Here is a 19,482-nt window from a genome sequence, read left to right on the forward strand (position 1 = left end):
CACAACAGGCCTATTTTGCCTCATAATCTTTTGAGGGAAGGGAGATGTCTGAAATATTATTATTATTTTATTTTTTTTGACTCTTTTTTTTTAAAGACACTTTTGTAACTTTAATTTTTTAATTTTTTTTTAATTTTTTTGTAGTTACATTTAGATACTACCTCCTTTAAATGTAAGGCTTACCAATATGGTTTTACATTAAGGAAACAAAAGTATTTTTCTAAAATCCACAACTAGTCAAAATCCAACTTAAAAGAATAATGAGTGTGTGAAGCATACTCTCAACTTCATCCCCACTCATACTTATCCAGTGACCCTTTGGAGGGGCCTGGTCCCTAGGTTGGGAACCACTGGACTACACTACCTAACTGAATAAATAAAAGGTTTATTCCAACACTAATTTAACACCGGGACTGTTTAACTGCATAGTAAGTGTTTTTTACTGTGGTTACTTTATGTACATTCTGATAAGAAACACCAACTTTGACTTAAGTTGCGTTTTAAATGCAGGCATTTTACTCGTAAATGAGTATTTTATACCTGTATTATTTGTATTTGTACTTCTACTTGAGTGTTCGTTTGGTTATAAAAAAAAAAACGAATATATTTTAACACGAGTGAAAACAAGTCTCCAACTCTTTTCTTGAAAATTCCGATATTTCTAGCAGCACCATGAATGCAGCGGAACGTCAAGCCAATCACATCCTCGCAGGGACGCTGCGTGCTGACGTATGTTTCAGCGCCATTTTGGGATGTTTTTAGCTTCAACAGCGTGAAAACTGCGCCGAAGGATCAACGTGTTTCCAGTTTACATCAAAAACTGCAGCTGTAAATCACATTCGGGTGTTAAAGTGGAGCAAACAGACTGTGAGATGACTTCCGCTTTCCTCGCCGCGATAAACATCCTCAGCAGACCTCCTGGTGAGCGGACAGTTTGGTAGCACGAAGCTAACGAAGCTAACAATAAACTGTCAGGTGTTCACAGTAATCAGATGTTTTTATAAACTAGTTTGGAGGCTTTAATTAAAACGAACCTGTCATTGGACCTGCAGCTCTGTGAGGAGACAGGCTGGAAGTTGAAGTCTGATTTTAGTGAAAACTTCCCTTTAATCATGTGGACGAAGTCTTCTGGTGCTTAAAGAGCTTCAAAGTCTTATGTTTAAAAAGTGATGAAAAAAATGAAAAGAAACCTAAATAAATTCATCATAAATGTCTAAAATGACAATTTTGTAGTATGATTTTTGAAGTAGAAGTGTCTTTATTTCACCAAATGTTTCAGGCTGTCAGATAAAATGGGAATATTGACTTAATATCAAGCCTCATAAAATGAAAATGGAGCATTACAACAGTTTAAATCAAATGTAAACCATACATTTAGTATCACAGGAGATTTTAACATATTTAAACAAGGTTTTTATTTTAAAGTTGTTAAAAAGTGGACGAAGCTCCCCGTTAATGTAAAAACCTGCTCAGATCTTCATATCTTTAGGTTTAACAGACGGGACAATAAAATAAACAACCAATAAAAGTCAGTCTGTGGTTATAGTTGGTAATATTAATATTTGGTGAAAAACATTGTGATATTTGATTTATTCTAAATCACTCAGCTCTGATATAAATCTGGGTTATCTGTGGTTAGTAAAGCGGTGAGAGGAGGTGGGCAGTGTTTTCACTAAAAACTGCATTTTAATGTAAATTTATCATCACAATGTTTATTCTATCAAAAATACATCATATAAATAATAATCATCAAACACAAGTAAAACAAAGCTAACATTAACAGAGAGCTTCGTCCACTTTTTAACAACTTTAAAATAAAAGTAGATAACCTGGACTCTGGTCCCCCCGTAGGACCTGGACTCTGGTCCCCCCGTAGGACCTGGACTCTGGTCCCCCCGTAGGACCTGGACTCTGGTCCCCCCGTAGGACCTGGACTCTGGTCCCCCCGTAGGACCTGGACTCTGGTTGCTGCATTAATCAGCTGATGATGGTCATACAGGATGATTCACCCGCCGTGTGATGTCGTGTGTGTTTGTCTGCAGAGGCGTCGCCACATGATGCTCAGTCGCCCCCCCAGAAGGCCCTGCTGGACGCTCTGGGGGCCAACAGGTCCCTCCTGCTGGAGCGTCTCCATGGTGACAGCGGTTTTGAGAAGGTGAGGAAGAGGAGGGAGGAGGTGAAGGCGGCGGCCGGCTGGTTCTGCAGCGATGGCGAGGACGCCACGTGGAGCTTCGTGCAGGAGTGTCTCCTGCTGCTCCTAACCTTGACACGACACCTCTCTGAGGAGCTGGAGCGTTTCCAGCAGGCCCCGCCCCCCTCCGCGGCCACATGGCGCACTCCTGAGATGGCTCCGCCCCTCCCGCCCGACATCCTGAGTGTCGCCCAGCAGAAGACGCTCTCGGCCGCCCTGCAGTTCGTGGTCTGTCTGGGGCTCTGCCCGTACCTGGCCCCCGGGGTCGGCGTGCCACTGGGCCGCAGGTCGGCTTTCGGCACAATGGTGGAGAAACTAGTCCGCGGAGGGGCGGAGCCTACAGGAGGACGCCGCCTTCTTACCACCACAACCGTCCTGTTGCAGCTGGCGGAGCTGTCGTCTCTCGCCACGCTGCTGTTCACTCGACATCTGGGGGACGTGATGGCCGCGCTGAGCCAGCTGGGCTACGAGCCGCACCGAGAGGAGGAGAGGGTTGGTGTCATCTTCATCATCTTCATCATCTTCATCATCCTCAATGAGACAAAGGCTTCATCATTCAGTCTTTATTTAAACAGCAGGACGTGCTCCAGTCAGCAGGGCTGTCGTGATGTTGAATGATGCCGTAGTCAGAGTCACTGCTGTGAAGGCCAGACAGCCCATAATAAGATGCAGTCAGTCAGGAGAAATAAAGGTCACGTGTTGTTTGGTTCTCCTTCGCTGCAGCCGCTCGGTGCCGAGGAGCGTCGGACCTGCAGGGACGCCCTGAAGAAGCTCCTCCCAAAAGTCTACCAGCCGATGGTCGTCAAGGAGCTGCTGACCCTGCAGGGGGGCCCGAGACAGGTGCTTTACCTACACAGGTTTGGTTTCAGCTTCAGATGAACTCTGAGGAAACAGCTGCTTTGTTTTTCTATCATCTCCTGCTGTGAGGAAAAAGAGATGTTTGAATTCTGTCTCATTATCAGGTAACTTTAAAGCTGCAGTGAGTGATTTCCATCCACTGGGGGGCAGCACAATGAGCTGAGAGCCTGTAATAATGATGTCTCATCATATTTTAACAATTTAAAACAAACAGAGTCGACACATCCAGCAGGAGGTCTTCAGAATGACTTCGGACTTGTGTTCTTTCAGTTTTATGTCCAGTTTAGTCTCTAAAGACTAATGAGACAAATATCTGGCTCTGTTCCACCTGTTGTACCTGTTTCCTGTGTTTCACCTGTTTCCTGTTTCCTGTGTTCCACCTGTTGTACCTGTTTCCTGTGTTCCACCTGTTTCCTGTTTTCCACCTGTTTCCTGTGTTTCACCTGTTGTACCTGTGCTCTCCATCCATCCAGTCGGGTCCGGCCGGGTGCTCCGGTGGCTCCGGCAGCCGGACCGGTCTGGGATCCGCTCCGGCCTGGCTGAGGCGTCTGTGCGGTCGGCTGCTGTCTGAGCGTCTGATGCAGCCTCACGGCGTGCAGGCCGTCGTCAGGGCCGTCCTGGAGGGAGGAGCAGGTGAGAGGGGGCGGAGACTGAAGAAACCAGAACGTCATGTGGAAATTTAAAGTTGCAAACATTTGATCCAGACACATAAAACTAGCATTTTGCCTCAATTTTTATAATGAAAAAACATATTTATTTCCCCAACAAATCCATCAGATTACAATCAGGTTTCCAGATCTCGTTCCAGTGATTAAAACGTTCTTATTGATCGACACAAAGGACAAAACCCAGATTTAAAGCCTATTAAAATGTTCTGGGTGATTTAAAAGCTGCATTACCTGCAAAAATACCCTAAATTTAAATGTCAGAGATGGAAGACAATCATTCAAAACACCCACGAGAAGTTATTTCTGGATATGTGGTGAATTACGAATGTTGATTTATGATAAACAGACCCAAAATACATCTACTTCAGACATGAAGCGCTTCCTTGCTGCTAATAAAGTGGAGTTCTGTCTGACGTATCTCGACCGAACTGCAGTGTCGTTTCTGTCCTGCAGGGGGCGAGTCAGACTGGAGGAAGTGCGACGCCGTGGCCCGGATCCTGGTGGCCTGCCCTCAGCAGTCTGTCTCAGCAGATGACTACTTCAGACACGTCTGTCCTCAGGTCAGCCGTGTTTCCATCACGATGACTTACATTCACTTCCTGGAGACGCAGACGAGCCATAACGACGACCTGACGGATATCAACTCGACCTCTGACCTTAAACTCGTTTTAAATTGAGTGTGCACATTTAAAAGGCAGATTGGAAACAATATTGACAAATTAAACTCTGCATTTTTGTATTACTTCTTCTAATAAATAATCTGAAATTGTGTTGTTGTTGTTGTTGTTTAGATTCTTGACCTCCTGCACTTCAAAGACAAACTGACAGCTCAGCAGTTCCAGCGCGTGGCCACCAGGGCGGCGCTGTCCGTGGTGCAGGAGAGGCCCGGCTCCGCCCAGCAATACCTGCTGGCTCCTGTGCTGGCTCCACTGCACCGCTGCACCTCCTCCTCCGGTCAGTGACGGTCACGCCTCCATCCTCACCTCCACGTTAGGTTTTATTACAGAACGGAGAGTTGGAGAGTTTAATTAGTATTAAAAATGATTAAAAAAAATGCTAAGACAATAAAAATGATTAGAAAAAAAAATGGCCATTAAAGTTTGTAAATAAAACAAGATAAAAATGTGGGTTTTAAGTTTGTGTTTTTTATAAGACAAAAATATTAAAATGTAAAAAAAAAAAAAAGTAAATCTACAAAACCAGGTTTAGTTTTTCCTCCTGGAAGGACGTTGTCATGTCGTACACGCGTGTGTGAAGCTGTTTGTGTGTTCGTTTGTGTTTTCCAGTCGACGGTGATTCCCGAGCGGCGGTGGACGAGTCAGAGCTGACGCGGTGTGTCGAGGACGTTTACAAGGTGAGGATGGGAACCATTTAAACGTTCATCTCCACCCTGAAGTCTACAGATACAGCTGGTACTCATTATGAATGCGGTCCCATTCTGATTGGCTGGAGGTGAGCCTGGGGCCACGCCTCCTGTCAATCAGTGTAGGCGGAGTCATGAGTGATTTAAATTGAATGTAAAAAGTTTCAGAAACAGGCCGCTGTCAGGAAAACGAGCCAGAACCGTCGGTACCAGGCGTTCTGTCCCGGTTCTGTAGATGCAGGTTTTGTGGACCGTAGTTTTCCTGCTGTATAATCTTCTCCACGCTGCTCTCGTTGTGTCTCCTGTCAGGTCTGGGTGGTTGGAAACTGTCCATCGGCGTCTCTCCTCAAAGCTTTGGAAGACGTCCTTCCTGTTGTCTTCACACTCTTCTGTTTCACCAAAAAGAACGTCTCCCACCTCCGGTAAAAAAAAACTCCTCCACCTTAAAAGCTGTTAACTCAGATTTTACTTCAATTAAAGTTTGATTTGGTTTATAGACAGTTATGACCTCTCAGGTTCCTGGAAAAGTTAGTTAAAGTACAGGATGGTCATTGAGTTTTCAGTAAACTAAAATGTTTTGTTCCAGATATGGTTTGTTGGTTGTGGGTTAAAGTACCTGTGTGCTCCACAGCGCCCCCTGTCAGGAGGTCCTGCTGTGGTACCTGAGCCACGCCGAGCCGTCTGACGCTCTGTCGGCACTGAGGCGGCTCTCGGGCCTGCAGGGCCGGACGAACGAGGTGGCGGCGGACCTCCACTTCATCCCCGGCAGCGACGGAGGAGCCCAACTGAGCTGCAGAGAGAGCTGCAGGTGGCGCCACCGAGCACACAGAACCTCCGACATGAGCCTCCGACTGTCGGGTTAACTGGTCTCTCTCTGATGTGTCCCAGTGATGAAGACGACCAGCTGTACGAGAAGCTGTCGGCGGAGCAGTGGAGGCTGGACTGTCTGATGCAGCTGCTGGCTGGACTCACAGACTGCGACCTGCCGGGAGACTTCTTCCTGGACCTGCTGCAGGTAAAGACGGGGACGCATCGGACCAGATTGTGGGGGGCGGGGGGCAGGAGGGGTATCCCGCCAGGTTATCTGATGGGATAACCTAAAACTGGAAAATCTCTGGACTAGAACTGATCTGTTACTCAGTTATTTCTAAATACAATCCAGACTCAAGCTGGTCTTCTTTTGAGCAGGTTGGTGGGTCCAGAAACTGCAGATCAGAACCATGCGGGTCCAGATACCTGCAGAGAGGTAGAGGTAGAGGAGGACAGAGAGGAAGAACCGACAGACTGGATCTGTGTCAGTTAAAGGACAAATCCTGTTTAAAGAGACTCGAAGGTTCCTCAATGAAGCTGGAGGCCGAAACAAAATCCTCCAGAGGAACTATGTGGTTGAAGAACCAAATACAATCACTTGTCTGAGGTAGAAATTTATTTAGTCTGGTTTCATAGATAAATATAACCGGGTGTTATCTGCATAGCGGTGAACGTTTGTGCATGTACAACGTGAAAAGTGTCGGCCCCAGTAAGGAACCCTGTGGAACTCCAGGACTCAATTTTGTGTGCTTGTAAAAGTGACTCACATGAAGCGGACTTCAAGACTGCCTCAGGATTGTGTCGTATGTGTAGATTATCACCTGACGCTCCTCCTCCTCCTCTTCCAGGACCTGACCAGCTGGGTGTCAGGCGAAGAGACGCAGGACGAAGACGAGCCGAACGTATCGGCCATGACGCTCCTGGAGGTGGAGCAGCAGGTGCTGGGTCGAGCGGAGAGCCGAGCCCGGAGACTGGTTCTGCTGCAGGTTCTGGCCGTGATGGTCGAGTCTCTGCAGCACACGGAGCTGCTGAGAAAACCCACACAGGTGAGTCGAAGGTCTGGACTCAGAGAGATCAACGCTGTCAGGTAACACGTGAAGTTGTGTAAAAACGCTTTAAACGTTCCTCTGTCTGTGATGACAGCTTCATGAGGTCACCACCTGGAGGCTTTTATTTTGAAGGAGTTTCCACATGCGGAGCAGCTTTTCCTTCAGAGAATAATTCAATAAAACTGCTGCACATAACTTTATGTTTTGATAAACTGGGTCATGATGGCAGCTTCTAACATTTAACATGCTACATTAGCTTAAACAAACTAACATTAGCTGCTACATTAGCCTAAACTTTTTTTTAATCTACAGTCTGTGGTCTTAACAAACAATGTTAGCTGCTGTATTAGCCTAAATGTGAGAATGTTAACGTGTGGATGACTTTTGTTGTGTTAAGTTAGCTTAATACACTAACGTTAGCCTAAACAAGCTAATGTTAATGTCCGTTGGTTCAGTTAGCGAACAGTTAGTCTGTTATCTGGCAGTTAGTGGGTTTAAATCTCTGGAAGAACTAAACTACGTGCTGCAACCTTTTTTAATTTAGTGATATTTAAAACTCCACTTATCGAACACTTATTTGAACTTATGACTCAGCTGTTAGCATCTGTGTTAGCATCTGTATTAGTATCTGTATTAGCAGCTGTTAGCATCTGTATAAGCAGCTGTGTTAGCATCTGTTAGCATCTGTATTAGCAGCTGTATTAGCATCTGTTAGCATCTGTATTAGCATCTGTGTTAGCATCTGTGTTAGCAGCTGTATTAGCAGCTGTGTTAGCATCTGTATTAGCATCTGTATTAGCAGCTGTATTAGCATCTGTATTAGCATCTGTATTAGCAGCTGTATTAGCATCTGTTAGCAGCTGTATTAGCATCTGTATTAGCAGCTGTGTTAGCAGCTGTATTAGCATCTGTATTAGCAGCTGTGTTAGCATCTGTATTAGCATCTGTATTAGCAGCTGTATTAGCATCTGTGTGGACATTAAGAAAGAAGACAGTTCCAGCAGGTAACTTCTGGCTCAGCTGTGAACTGAAACCCTCCGGGCGACGACCTCATGAAGCTGACGACAAAAAGTAAAAGAGTAACTAAACTCTGCAGCAGCCTGTTCGGCCCATCTGTCCTGGTTCTGACCGTCTCTGCGTCCCAAATTCACCTCGTTATGGTTTCAAGACATTTTTTTTAACGAGACAGAAAAACTGCACGTTACTTGTGAAAGCGCTCCGAGAAGGACGACGGCGTCCCTGAAGTGTGTTTTAAACTCGCTGGTCCCGGGGGAGTCGCTGTAATGGAAGCAGGCCACGCCGAGCCGAGCCGAGTCACGCTGGCGGGTAAAAATAACCCGCGTGCTGCTTCCTCTCTGCTCATAAACTCTTATTTTTAAGTTGTGAGATCCGGTTTTTAAAACTACATTCAATGAATCTACATCCTCCTTTCTGTTTCACATCCGACATGTTTGAACCTCTGTGTGCTTTCGCAGGTGGTGGACTTCACGGTGGCCCTGCTCCAGAGGGCCTGCCTGGGCCTCGATCGGGGCCCCGGGCCACATGTTGGGAACCCGATAGAGAGCCAGACGCTGAGTATGGGGATGGGCCTGGTGGCCACTCTGCTGTCTGGACCTCAGGTACTGTATATATTATAGGTTATATCATATTTAATAGAATATTCTTACTACTTATTAGTATATATAAATATATACATTTTATTTTGTACTATATTTATTTTTTCGGTACATTTTTGCTCTACTATACTGTACATTATATATTCATATAACCTATGCACATCATTCATAAAGCAATACATATCACTGATGTGAAATTTTCTTAGCAATATATAATATATCCTGTGAAATTTACAATTAACAATAAATTTTGTATCACCTACGTGCAATAATGATCTTTTTCTTCACGTTTCCCTGTGAACTTGAGACTGAAATAGATCCATAACATGACGTAGACGATGGCAGCGTCCTGCTGAACAACCTCACAGAGGAAATATGCCTTTCTAAAAAAAAAAATTTAAACAAATAAAAAAGCGAACGCCTCTGCAGACATTCAAAGAGAACGGCATCATGGGTAACTTTAGGCTGCAGAGGCCCGAGATGTTCTGCAGTTTTTCTCTCTTTAAAACAGCAACAAAGTCACATCTGTTAAAACATTATAATGTTTAATGCAGTTTACTGTCCTTCACTGTGGTGCATTACATTCAACAAAAATGCTTTTTATGACATTTTATTGCCTTCAATTGTAAGATTCAGACCCGTTAAGACTTTTTAAGGATCTGCAGATGTCCGTGTACAGAGAGGTTTGTTCGTGAGCATGTGCGAACAAAGAGATGTTAAACATCCTAACAGGATATAAACATGTTCTGTTTTTATTTCTCAGCTCAGTGCAGACGACTACTCGTCCATGTCCAGACTGCTGCCTCCTCTGGAGACGCTGTCGCAGCAGCACCCGGAGGGGGACGTCCAGGAGCTGGCGTCCAACCTCAGAGCTGTCATCGCCACTCACGGCGCCTACCGGCCTGAAAACCTCCACTCTGCTGGTCCTGGTTCTGGTCCTGGTCCTGGTCCTGGTTGTGGTTCTGGTCCTGGTCCTGGTCCTGGTTCTGGTCCTGGTCCTGGTTCTGGTTCTGGTCCTGGTCCTGGTCCTGGTCCTCCTCAGCCCTCTAGAAACACTGAAACAACAGAAAAGAACAACAGTGAAGCGAACGTTTCGCAGACACCGGTCAGCAAAGTCTCAGGAAGTCCACGAGGCGGAGGGGGGACCTTTACCTCCGGCGACCCTCGTCCTCCTGCCAAGCCCCTTTCTGATTGGCTTCTGGAGGCGTGTGACCCGGAAGTGCCAACCAGAGCGTTCGCCCTGAGGGTCCTGACCCAGATGGTGCAAGACGGCGACCCAGAGGCCGTCCAGGCCCAGGAGAAAGTCCTTACGGTGGGGACCAGAATGTTCTCTGCTCGCGGTCCGGTGTGTTATTGCATCATGTACTGTATGTGGACATCAGTGAGTTTTTATCCGTGTCTCCTGGGACATGTTTGATTAATGAGGCGGTTGGACCGGGTCCTCCGGGGACCCGGCGGGGAACCTGGTGGTCTCTCGGGGCTTGTTAAGGTGCTGCGGACCACAAAGCACGGCAGCTCATTTAGTATTCTCTGTAATCAGACGCCTCCCTGACACCTCCTGCTGTTACAGCACAAAACACACTTATTGATTTCTGGTCACTGTTCAGCCCACCTTCCATATGTTCTGTCAGCCCGCCATATTTCACCTGAACCTAAAGCCCCGCCCCCCCTCACATCTGTTATCCTTATTTGGATTATTCCCTTTGATAGTTGTGTTTAATGTGTACAGACTGTGTCAGTATTGATCTTCTTTGGTTTTGATGTTTTTCAAACAGAAGTTATAATAATCGTCCAGCGGTCTGTGTGCTGACGCTTTGTCTTCTTCAGCTCTTCTTAGAAAACCTGGAACATGAAGACCCATTTGTCTACCTGTCGGCCATTCAAGGTAAAATATGAGTTCAGAGAGTATTCCTGAACGCAGCACAGTGCTGCACACGGAGCAGCAGGAAGCAACAACCTTCGTGAAGAAGTCAGAACCAGAACAGAAGCTCAGAAGGTCCCGGTGGAACTCGGTGTTGACAGTCTGACTCTGGGGGACGAATTCACGGTGACACAACCAAAGAAACCCCACCTGGTGTCTCCTGACCTGACGATCCTTCTTCGGTCTTGGACAGTGAAGCTCCGCCCCTCTTGAAACGTGATGTCATCAGAACAGCTGGGTTTCTGTTGTGGAAATTACTGCATGGCCTCAGGAACACATGTTGAACATGCTGTTCCCTAAAATCTGCTGTTTCTGTGCTCCAGTTTCAGATTTCCATGGTGACATCACTAATGTTCTCGTACCAGCGGTCACGTTAACGTGAGGAACTCAGTGATGATGATGATGAAAAGACGACTCTGAATACTTCCTCATGGAGGTCGTTACTTCCTGTACCGTGTGCATCACCATGCTGCGTTCAGGAACCCTCTGAGCTTATTGATCAATCTCTGAAGCGTCCAGCTTGGCTAACATTGATGAAACAGATAATATTGGAAGCAGATGGACTGACTACACCTCTTGGTCTTCAGGTCTGGCTGCTCTGGCTGACTCGTACCCCGACAGGATCCTGGAAAGGCTCCTGCAGGACTTCCAGGGCGGACCCTCGCTCCCTTCATCCAACAAGGAGCGCTCCCTGGAAACCCGCCTGAAAGTGGGAGAGGTCCTGATGAGGGCGAGCAGGGTGATGGGTGAGCGCCACCTGCTGGTCGTTTTTACTTAAAGGGATAGTTCAGCATTTTCAGGGAAATACGTCTGCTTTCATGTAAAGAATGAGATGAGAAGATCAACACCCTTCTGATATCTCTTTCTAAGGAGGGAGGTATTTCTCTCAGGAGCGGGTGGAGACCAAAAATAGAGCTAAAGGGAGGCTGAAAACTAAACTTGGCTTCATCATGTGGACAAAAACCGGCTTGTAAACGAACACTGTCTGCTTGATGTCTGCCTGTTTAACCACAACGGCTTTATGTTGGGATGCCGTAGTGAATAAAAACAGAATGTGATGATTTTCAATTCACATAAACGTATATTTAATTGCAAATAGACCAAAGACAACATATCAAATGTTTAAAATGAGAGATTTCATTGTTTTATTAAAAATATCTGCTCATTTTGAATTTGATGGCAGCAACATGTCTTTAAAAAGTTGGGACAGGATCGACAGAAGACTGGAAACGTTGTGTGATGCTTTAAAAAGAAAATCCTGGTAGAACGCGCTACACAACTTTTCTAGTCTTCTGCCATCAAAGTCAAAATGAGCAGATATTTTTCCAAAAAAATAATTCTCAGTTTCAACATTTGATATATTGTCTTTGGTATTTTGTCAGTTAAATATGGGTTTATATGATTTACAAGTGATTCCATTCTGTTTTTATTGACATTTTACACATCATCCCAACTTTTTTTGGAAACAGGTTTGCGTGTTGTTTTCTCAGGCAACTCATCAAAGTGTCTCGAAGTCTGACTTTGAGTCTGTATGACCCATAATATGTGCTCATGCATGTGTTCCTGCGGTGGACGGTTATCAGTGTAAAACCACTGCAGCACAAAAGCCACAGTGCCGGCTTGTTTTCCCTGCAGACCCCCGTCAGAAGGGACCCTGTGTGTCAGAACCTGTCCCTCATAGAAACCCCTGTTTGGGTTTGTTGCCCCCCACCCCCAGCTCTGCTTTAATGTGCCAGACAGCCATCGTACCACTTCCAGGAACAATCGGGGGGTTTATATCCTCGCTGGGAGATTGGATGGAGCTTGAGTTTTCTGCACAGACACCCAGAGAGCTGCTGTGTTTGTGTGGAGCTCCGAGCGGCCAACACTCGTCCTCTGCCAGGCCGTCATCAGTAAATAAGGAGGTTCTCTTAATGGACTGGCCCGGTGGACTGAACGTTTGGTACGTGGATGTTCAGCTCTGCGTTGGTTGTGAGCTCCTGCAGTGTGCAGGGATGCAGCGCTGCACCACCTCATCCCGTTCAGAGGGTTTATGTACAGGAAGCCATGTGTGGACGGATCGGAGCCTCTGTTACATCTGCTCTTCCAGCTGTGCTGCATGTTAATGAGAGCAGTAATGACGCAGGCTGATCCTCCTGCTGACTCACACCAACACGAGGGGGGAGGGGGGGGACTGGATGCAAGATGCTAACACACACACACACACACACACACACACACACACACACACACACACACACACACACACACACACACACACACACACAGGAGTGATGCAGGTCTCACTACCAGCAGCCGGCCGGCCTCTGGCTCCCCTCGCTGCTGCCTGGCAGGAGCAGCTGGAGCCGGCTCTGTTCTTTGTGTCTTCCCGCGTCGCCTACAATCAACAACAACAACCCAGCTGGTGTGAGAGGACGACTGCACCGTCAGCAACAGTGTTAGTGTTGTGTGAAGATGTGACGGATTAAAGCTCTTTCTGTAGCTACGACCGCTACTCGACTCGCTCACATCGTCCAGACGTGTTTTTTGTTGTGAGTGTTTGGACGCGTTACTGAGCTGCACTCTGTCTCCCAACTACATCTTGAGGAGGACATGGTCTGAGTCTCACAGAGAGGGGGGGCAGTGGGGCCAAGGAAATACAATTTATAATGTTTTTTTATACTTTTTTTTGTGTCTCTACATAAACTGAAGAGAAGACAATCATGCTGTATGTGTAGATTATTAACTGGACATAAAAGAGTTCGTAGCTTCAGGTCTGTAAAATGGTTCTGATCCAGAAGTGTCTTCAGCTGCAATACCAGCGAGTGCCACTAGAGGTCGGCTCCAAAAAGCCTCCAGCTCCATAGACTCCCATTCAACTTCTCTCATCAAATCCAAAGTGAATAAAATGTGTCCATCAGTTATCTCGGTGTTGTTAGCTAAAGTCACTCCAATGGGTGACGTCACTGCTGGAGCCGACCTCTAGTGGCACTCGGTGGTATTGCAGCTTAAGGCATCGGAACCATTTTTCAGAACTGGAAGCTACCAACACTTTTATATACAGACTATGATCTCTAAATCCTGAGCACTAACCTGTCTTCCTCCTCCTCCTCCTCCTCCTCCTCCTCCAGGGGAACTGGCGCCTCACCTCGGCCGTCCTCTGGTGGCCGTCTTCCTGCAGGGAACCAGAGACCTGGACCGAAGTGTCCGAGCCAGCAGCCTGTCCAATCTGGGGGAGCTCTGTCAGAGACTGGACTACTCTCTGGGACCGCTGGCTCAGGAGGTGAGAGCAGAGCTGAAGTCTGGTTCTCCTCCAGAGACTCAGCCATGTTAACAACCAATAACCAATTCATCATTAGAAATACTGAAAAACAGACAGAGTATGATTTTATAAATCAAAGGACATGATGAGTTAATATGAACTCATGTTATAGATTAAATAATATCAAATTCAGAGACCAGCCACCAGCTTCATTTCACTTCAAATAGATCAGATTAGAAGTTAAAGCGTAAAAGAGAAGTGGATTCAGGTGTGATGAAATACTGCTGAACTGTGATCAACACGCGTGTTGCGTGTTCCCTCCCTGCTGCTGGAGGAAAGCTGCTGGCATGAAGGAGCAGCAGAGTCAGCTGGAGGAACAGGATGCTTATTCAGGAAGCTGCTGCGCGCCGAGCGACTCTGAGCGCGTGCAGACGGAACCCGCGTTGGGTTTTCATGTCCGACCAATACGTCAATCGATCTGCTGTAACCGTGGTGATGAGCTCAGCAGGTCTGCAGCTCTCTAACGTGTGCCACGCTAAAAACACGGAATAAGTTCACTGCAGCTGCACAACTCAGGTCATCAGAGACTAAAGAACACATTATAATTCATTCGTTTAGAAGGGTTTGACCTACAAATATTATTAAATCAAATTAACTTAGTTTCAACTGTAGTTTTTGAAAACGTTCACACAGTAATAATTTAAGGTCAAAACAGTCCTTCCAGGAGTTTCTTTGGGATCAAAAATGTTTGATTTTGCGGCAAAATTTTCGATGTAATTTTTGGAGGTTTAAGTGAGTTATTGTGGTTTAATTGTGGAGAAAAAAAAGGGATTTTCCTCCAACAAACTGAGTCTTCCACAAACACAGTGAAAAAACTGATATAATATTTAGTTTAATTCTGACTGCTAATGTGAAACATGAAGAAAAGCTTCATTTTTATCTTAAAACTGTTGTAATTTTTTTCTAAATTATAAGTCAGACTTTCTGTTTCTAAAGTTGGGACTCTGTTTTCAATAAAAATGGTATTTTAGTGGTTGTAGTTAGTTTAAATGTTTTAACGTTTCAGCCTTATTGAGTCTATTACAGGTCCTGGCTGTGATTTCTGTTTGTCTCACTTATTCATTTGAAAGTTTTCAATGTTTTAACTGTTGAAGGTGATGAAAACTTTGAACTCCACAAACACAAATGTTTGTGGAGTTCTGATGTGTGTGTGTGTGTGTGTGTGTGTGTGTGTGTGTGTGTGTGTGTGTGAGTGTGTGTGAGTGTGTGTGTGTGTGTGTGTGTGTGTGTGTGTGTGTGTGAGTGTGTGTGAGTGTGTGTGTGTGTGTGTGTGTGTGTGTGTGCAGCTCATCTGACTGTGTGTGTGTGTGTGTGTGTGTGTGTGTGTGTGTGTGTGTGTGTGTGTGTGAGTGTGTGTGAGTGTGTGTGTGTGTGTGTGTGTGTGTGTGTGTGAGTGTGTGTGTGTGTGTGTGTGTGTGTGTGTGTGTGTGTGTGTGTGTGTGTGTGTGTGCAGCTCATCTGACTGTGTGTGTGTGTGTTTGTGTGCAGCTGAGCTCGTGTCTGACGGCTCTGATAAAGACAGAGAAGGAGGCCGAGGTGAGGAGAGCTGCCGTCCACGTCGTTACGCTGCTCCTGCGAGGCCTCAGCGACAAAAGCACGCAGGTAGGCGTTACTATGGCAACACGCCGCTGCATCATCCGTTTTATATAAAAATGTACAATATATAATGTAGAACCAGCGATATGTACGTGCGTACCGGTATCTCCACGTCTTATAAAGCATTGGACTCCTTAGAAGGTTGTTTATTTATATAATTTATTATAAAAGATAAAAATTAAAGGTGTTGAAGTCTAAATATATAACTGCTGCCTGTGTCGTGACACCTCAGTGTCTTTGGAATAATACACTCTATGTATCTTCTTTATGGAGTAAAAAACAAAGCTACACAAGAGACTCAAATTTAGACAGATTTCACCACCATTAAGAAAAACAATTATTCAAATTAAAAACACTGACGGAGGAGGAAGGATGAGGTGGTCTTCAGGTGGTCTTCAGGTGGTGTTCAGGTGGTCTTCAGGTGGTCTTCAGGTGGTGTTCAGGTGGTCTTCAGGTGGTGTTCAGGTGGTGTTCAGGTGGTCTTCAGGTGGTCTTCAGGTGGTGTTCAGGTGGTCTTCAAGTGGTCTTCAGGTGGTGTTCAGGTCTTCAGGTGGTCTTCAGGTGATCTTCAGGTGGTCTTCAGGTGATCTTCAGGTGGTCTTCAGGTGGTGTTCAGGTCTTCAGGTGGTCTTCAGGTGGTCTTCAGGTGATCTTCAGGTGGTGTTCAGGTGGTGTTCAGGTCTTCAGGTGTTCTTCAGGTGGTGTTCAGGTGGTCTTCAGGTGGTGTTCAGGTGGTGTTCAGGTGGTGTTCAGGTGGTCTTCAGGTGGTGTTCAGGTGGTCTTCAGGTGGTCTTCAGGTGTTCTTCAGGTGTTCTTCAGGTGGTGTTCAGGTGGTCTTCAGGTCTTCAGGTGGTCTTCAGGTGGTGTTCAGGTCTTCAGGTGGTCTTCAGGTGGTCTTCAGGTGATCTTCAGGTGGTCTTCAGGTGATCTTCAGGTGGTCTTCAGGTGTTCAGGTGGTCCTCTGGAGTCAGACGAATCCCACGTCATCCAGCTGTTCTTCAGACTTTAAACACTGAATCCTGACATTCAAGGTGTTTCCTGAGGGGGCGTGGCTTCTGTAAATGACCTGTAATCCAGTCGCTGGGATTAAAGACTGAGTCTCACTGAGGTTCAGTCTTTCTCACAGTTTCCTCACCGTCTGTGCTCAGCTGTTCGTAGATCCTCGACCACATCGACCTGATGTCATCTGATGTCGTCGCCGCTCTTTGACCTCTGAAAATAAAAACTGGAGCATCAACATCACACTTGTATCATAAGGACCAAACTATTAAATGTCTTATTTTTAGTCTCATAAACTCAAGTCACAAACAGTTGATAAGTTATTTATCTCCGTATTAATGAACCACCTCTATAATCTCCTGCGTCCGCCCTGCCGGCTCCGGGGGCTCTTGAGACGCTGTCCCGAGTAGGGTTCTGTCCTGCTGCTGGTCCCGGTCCAGGTCCTGTCATTACTGGAACAGCTGGAAGGGGGAGAAGGGAAGGGGGGGGGGAGCTAATGATACACAGGGACCTGGGAACAGAGGAGAGGGATGGACACACAGAGGTTAGAGTCAACCGTGAGGACAAAGAGGACAAAGAGATGGTGGTTATGGGGGAGGGGGGGGGTTCCTGTCACATCCAGATGGTTTCTGGACAGATATACAAATAAACTGTCTGCTGACGCTTTGCTTTCGTGTCACCAGCGTAGTTACGTCGTTACCACGGCAACCCATGCAGACAGATTGGTTAAGTCTGGACGCATCAAAATCCAAAACAGTGCAGACAGTCTGTCTTAAAGATTTGATCTGAGAGACAAAGTCTAAATAGACCAGGTAGAGGAGGACAACGAGGGACAGATGAAACTAAGTTCATCGAGTCTCCGGCGTCGTTACTGCAGAAATAAAGAATTACATCTGTCAGACGATGAGCTCAAAAAGACAATCATTCAGAGAAGAATTGACCCGCTGCTGCCACTCAGTCAGCTGACTGGAGGCTCCGCCCACTGAGGAAGTGACCAGCGTACATACATTCAGCTCGAGCAGAAATATTAGACAAAGTAACATCCATCCAGTCCTACGTGGAAGCTCCAGTGTCCTCTGTCTGTCTCCTCCAGGTTCTCGGAGACGTTCTGTTGGACCTGTACCGGGCTCTGAAGTGGGCGGTCCGCTCCGACCCGGACGAGGTCGCCGTGCTTCACGCCCAGCTGGCTCTGGAGGAGCTGGACGACGTGATGAGGAGGTTCATCTTCCCTGAGCAGAAGCTGGAGAAGAAGATTGTTGTCCTGCCGTAGGACTCGATTCTCCTCGAACGTGGATCTTATATAATAATAAATAATTAAATGAATTAGATCATTTCAAATTGGTTTGAAAGCTGCAGTCGATAAACAGAAACAAATGTGAAGAAACTCTCCAATGTTTCATACTGTCCCACCAACTTTCCCAAATAAACTTTTTAACATATTTTACTGGATTTGTTTCTTAGACTATTAATTTTTTTTTATTAATGATGAATTAAACTGCTGAAAAATACTGTTCTAATAGTGACTTTTAGATAACATTCAGTTTAGTGTCTGACCAACATGTCGGGTGGTGCTGAGGAGCCTCGTGGATGGAGGTCGGGTGGTGCTGAGGTGGATGGAGGTCGGGTGGTACTGAGGAGTCTCGTGGATGGAGGTCGGGTGGTGCTGAGGTGGATGGAGGTCGGGTGGTGCTGAGGAGTCTCATGGATGGAGGTCGGGTGGTGCTGAGGTGGATGGTCCCCATCAGACTCCATCCTTGACGTCAGTAGAGAAACTGATTGAAGCCCGTCGGACCCGATCAGAGTTTCGTCTTTACGTCTTTGAAAACACGGCGGCGGTCCGTCGACGACGTGATTTCTTCTTCTGTGGTTCTGACCTCAACGTGAGCTGGAGGCCGGAACAATAAACCGTCCTGCTTCCTGTGAACGAGGCCACGCGGAGTTCAGCGGGTTTGAACCGTTCACGGCCGACGGAGGAACCAGACATTCCTTCTTTTGTTTGGTCCTCTAAGGCGACGAGTGGAGGAGCGTCCGAGGCGCGACCTCCACGCGACCTCCACGCGACCTCCACGCCGCTCCCCGTGTGAACCGACAGCAGCAAACAGGCGGAGCGGCGGAGATGTGTGCGGTCCGCGGATGTTTCCTCCCGGCGTGGAGTCAAGGTGTCGCCGTGGCAGGCGGCGCTACGCAGCTTCTAGAGAAGGTTTCTGTCAGCAGCACCTCACTGCTGGATGATCTGATCTCAGACGCTGGTTATGATGCATTAAAAAGAGCGAACTGATCCTTTAAGTCCTTTAAGGGCTGCAGGAGAAGAACACCAACAAAAGGAACTTTCACACTAAATATCTACTCCATATTTCTATTTTTATTTCTAACTCGTTATGAAGTTTATTTACAGAAGGATTAAACAGAAATGATCCTTTACAGATTTCCAAGTGGTTTATTTCCTGTTTCACGCCGAGTCATCAGAAGCTCAGAAACACTTCCAGTCCAACGGCTTCATGTTTTCAGAATGAGGCCTCCTGCGGTTATTTTGGTCGTAGATGGACGACTGAAAACAGTTTCACAGTCCGGCTGTGCAACGGTTGTTTTTTGAAGGAGAACACAAAACAAAACTGGATGAGAAGGAAAACTCTGTTCTCTCCTAAAAGTTAGTAATACAGTTCAAATATAAGCATGTTAGCCAACAGTAGTAGTTAGAAGTAATCTATACTTATCTCAGTAATAGTTAACTAAAAGTAATAAATAAAATATGGGATGAAAAGATTAATGATTTAATGATTTGTAGAAAATTGTTAAAGATGATATTAAGTGCTAATCTAAAAGTATTGAGTATTACTAGATAGACGTAATAAATAGCTCAAAGCAACATATCGAATGTTTCTGCTACCAGGGCGGAGTGGTTGTCCTCTGAGGTGTTGAGATGATTATTTTCTGTGCCGACAGCTGAAGGACGCAGCAGAAGATCCACGTGAAAATCCCAGAGGACGTTTGTGGAAAATCATTTCTGCCTGCAGCCACGAATCCTCCTTCCAATCAAGGTCAAGATGGCGGCCGCGCCTCCATCTGAGAGGAGGACGACCCTCTCTGTGAACGGGATGAAACACGGCTCC

General features: G+C 46.3%; 1 protein-coding gene across 1 annotated transcript; it reads left to right on the plus strand.

Moving 5' to 3' along the window:
- The first annotated feature begins 762 nt into the window (after positions 1-762).
- Positions 763-17,816, plus strand: tango6 (transport and golgi organization 6 homolog (Drosophila)). Its single transcript, XM_069140016.1, has 18 exons — positions 763-921; positions 2,043-2,683; positions 2,915-3,031; positions 3,523-3,682; positions 4,171-4,277; positions 4,509-4,671; positions 5,004-5,071; positions 5,390-5,502; positions 5,712-5,888; positions 5,969-6,095; positions 6,739-6,936; positions 8,415-8,558; positions 9,319-9,867; positions 10,383-10,440; positions 11,064-11,222; positions 13,587-13,738; positions 15,266-15,379; positions 17,466-17,816. Exons 1-18 carry the CDS (start codon positions 873-875, stop codon positions 17,640-17,642), a joined length of 3,273 nt encoding a protein of 1,090 aa, XP_068996117.1. The 5' UTR covers positions 763-872; the 3' UTR covers positions 17,643-17,816.
- Positions 17,817-19,482: the final 1,666 nt, after the last annotated feature.

The sequence above is a fragment of the Embiotoca jacksoni genome, unplaced genomic scaffold, assembly GCF_022577435.1.
Source record: "Embiotoca jacksoni isolate LCO1_2020_lvr unplaced genomic scaffold, fEmbJac1.0.p SCAF_89, whole genome shotgun sequence".
NCBI classification, from domain to species: domain Eukaryota; kingdom Metazoa; phylum Chordata; class Actinopteri; family Embiotocidae; genus Embiotoca; species Embiotoca jacksoni.

Excerpts from the sequence above, each read along its gene's own strand:
- tango6 (XM_069140016.1), top strand. The coding sequence starts at position 873 with ATGACTTCCGCTTTCCTCGCCGCGATAAACATCCTCAGCAGACCTCCT. Across the intron at positions 2,684-2,914 it reads CGCACCGAGAGGAGGAGAGG|CCGCTCGGTGCCGAGGAGCG; the intron begins GTTGGTGTCATC and ends CCTTCGCTGCAG. Across the intron at positions 13,739-15,265 it reads TGGGACCGCTGGCTCAGGAG|CTGAGCTCGTGTCTGACGGC; the intron begins GTGAGAGCAGAG and ends GTTTGTGTGCAG.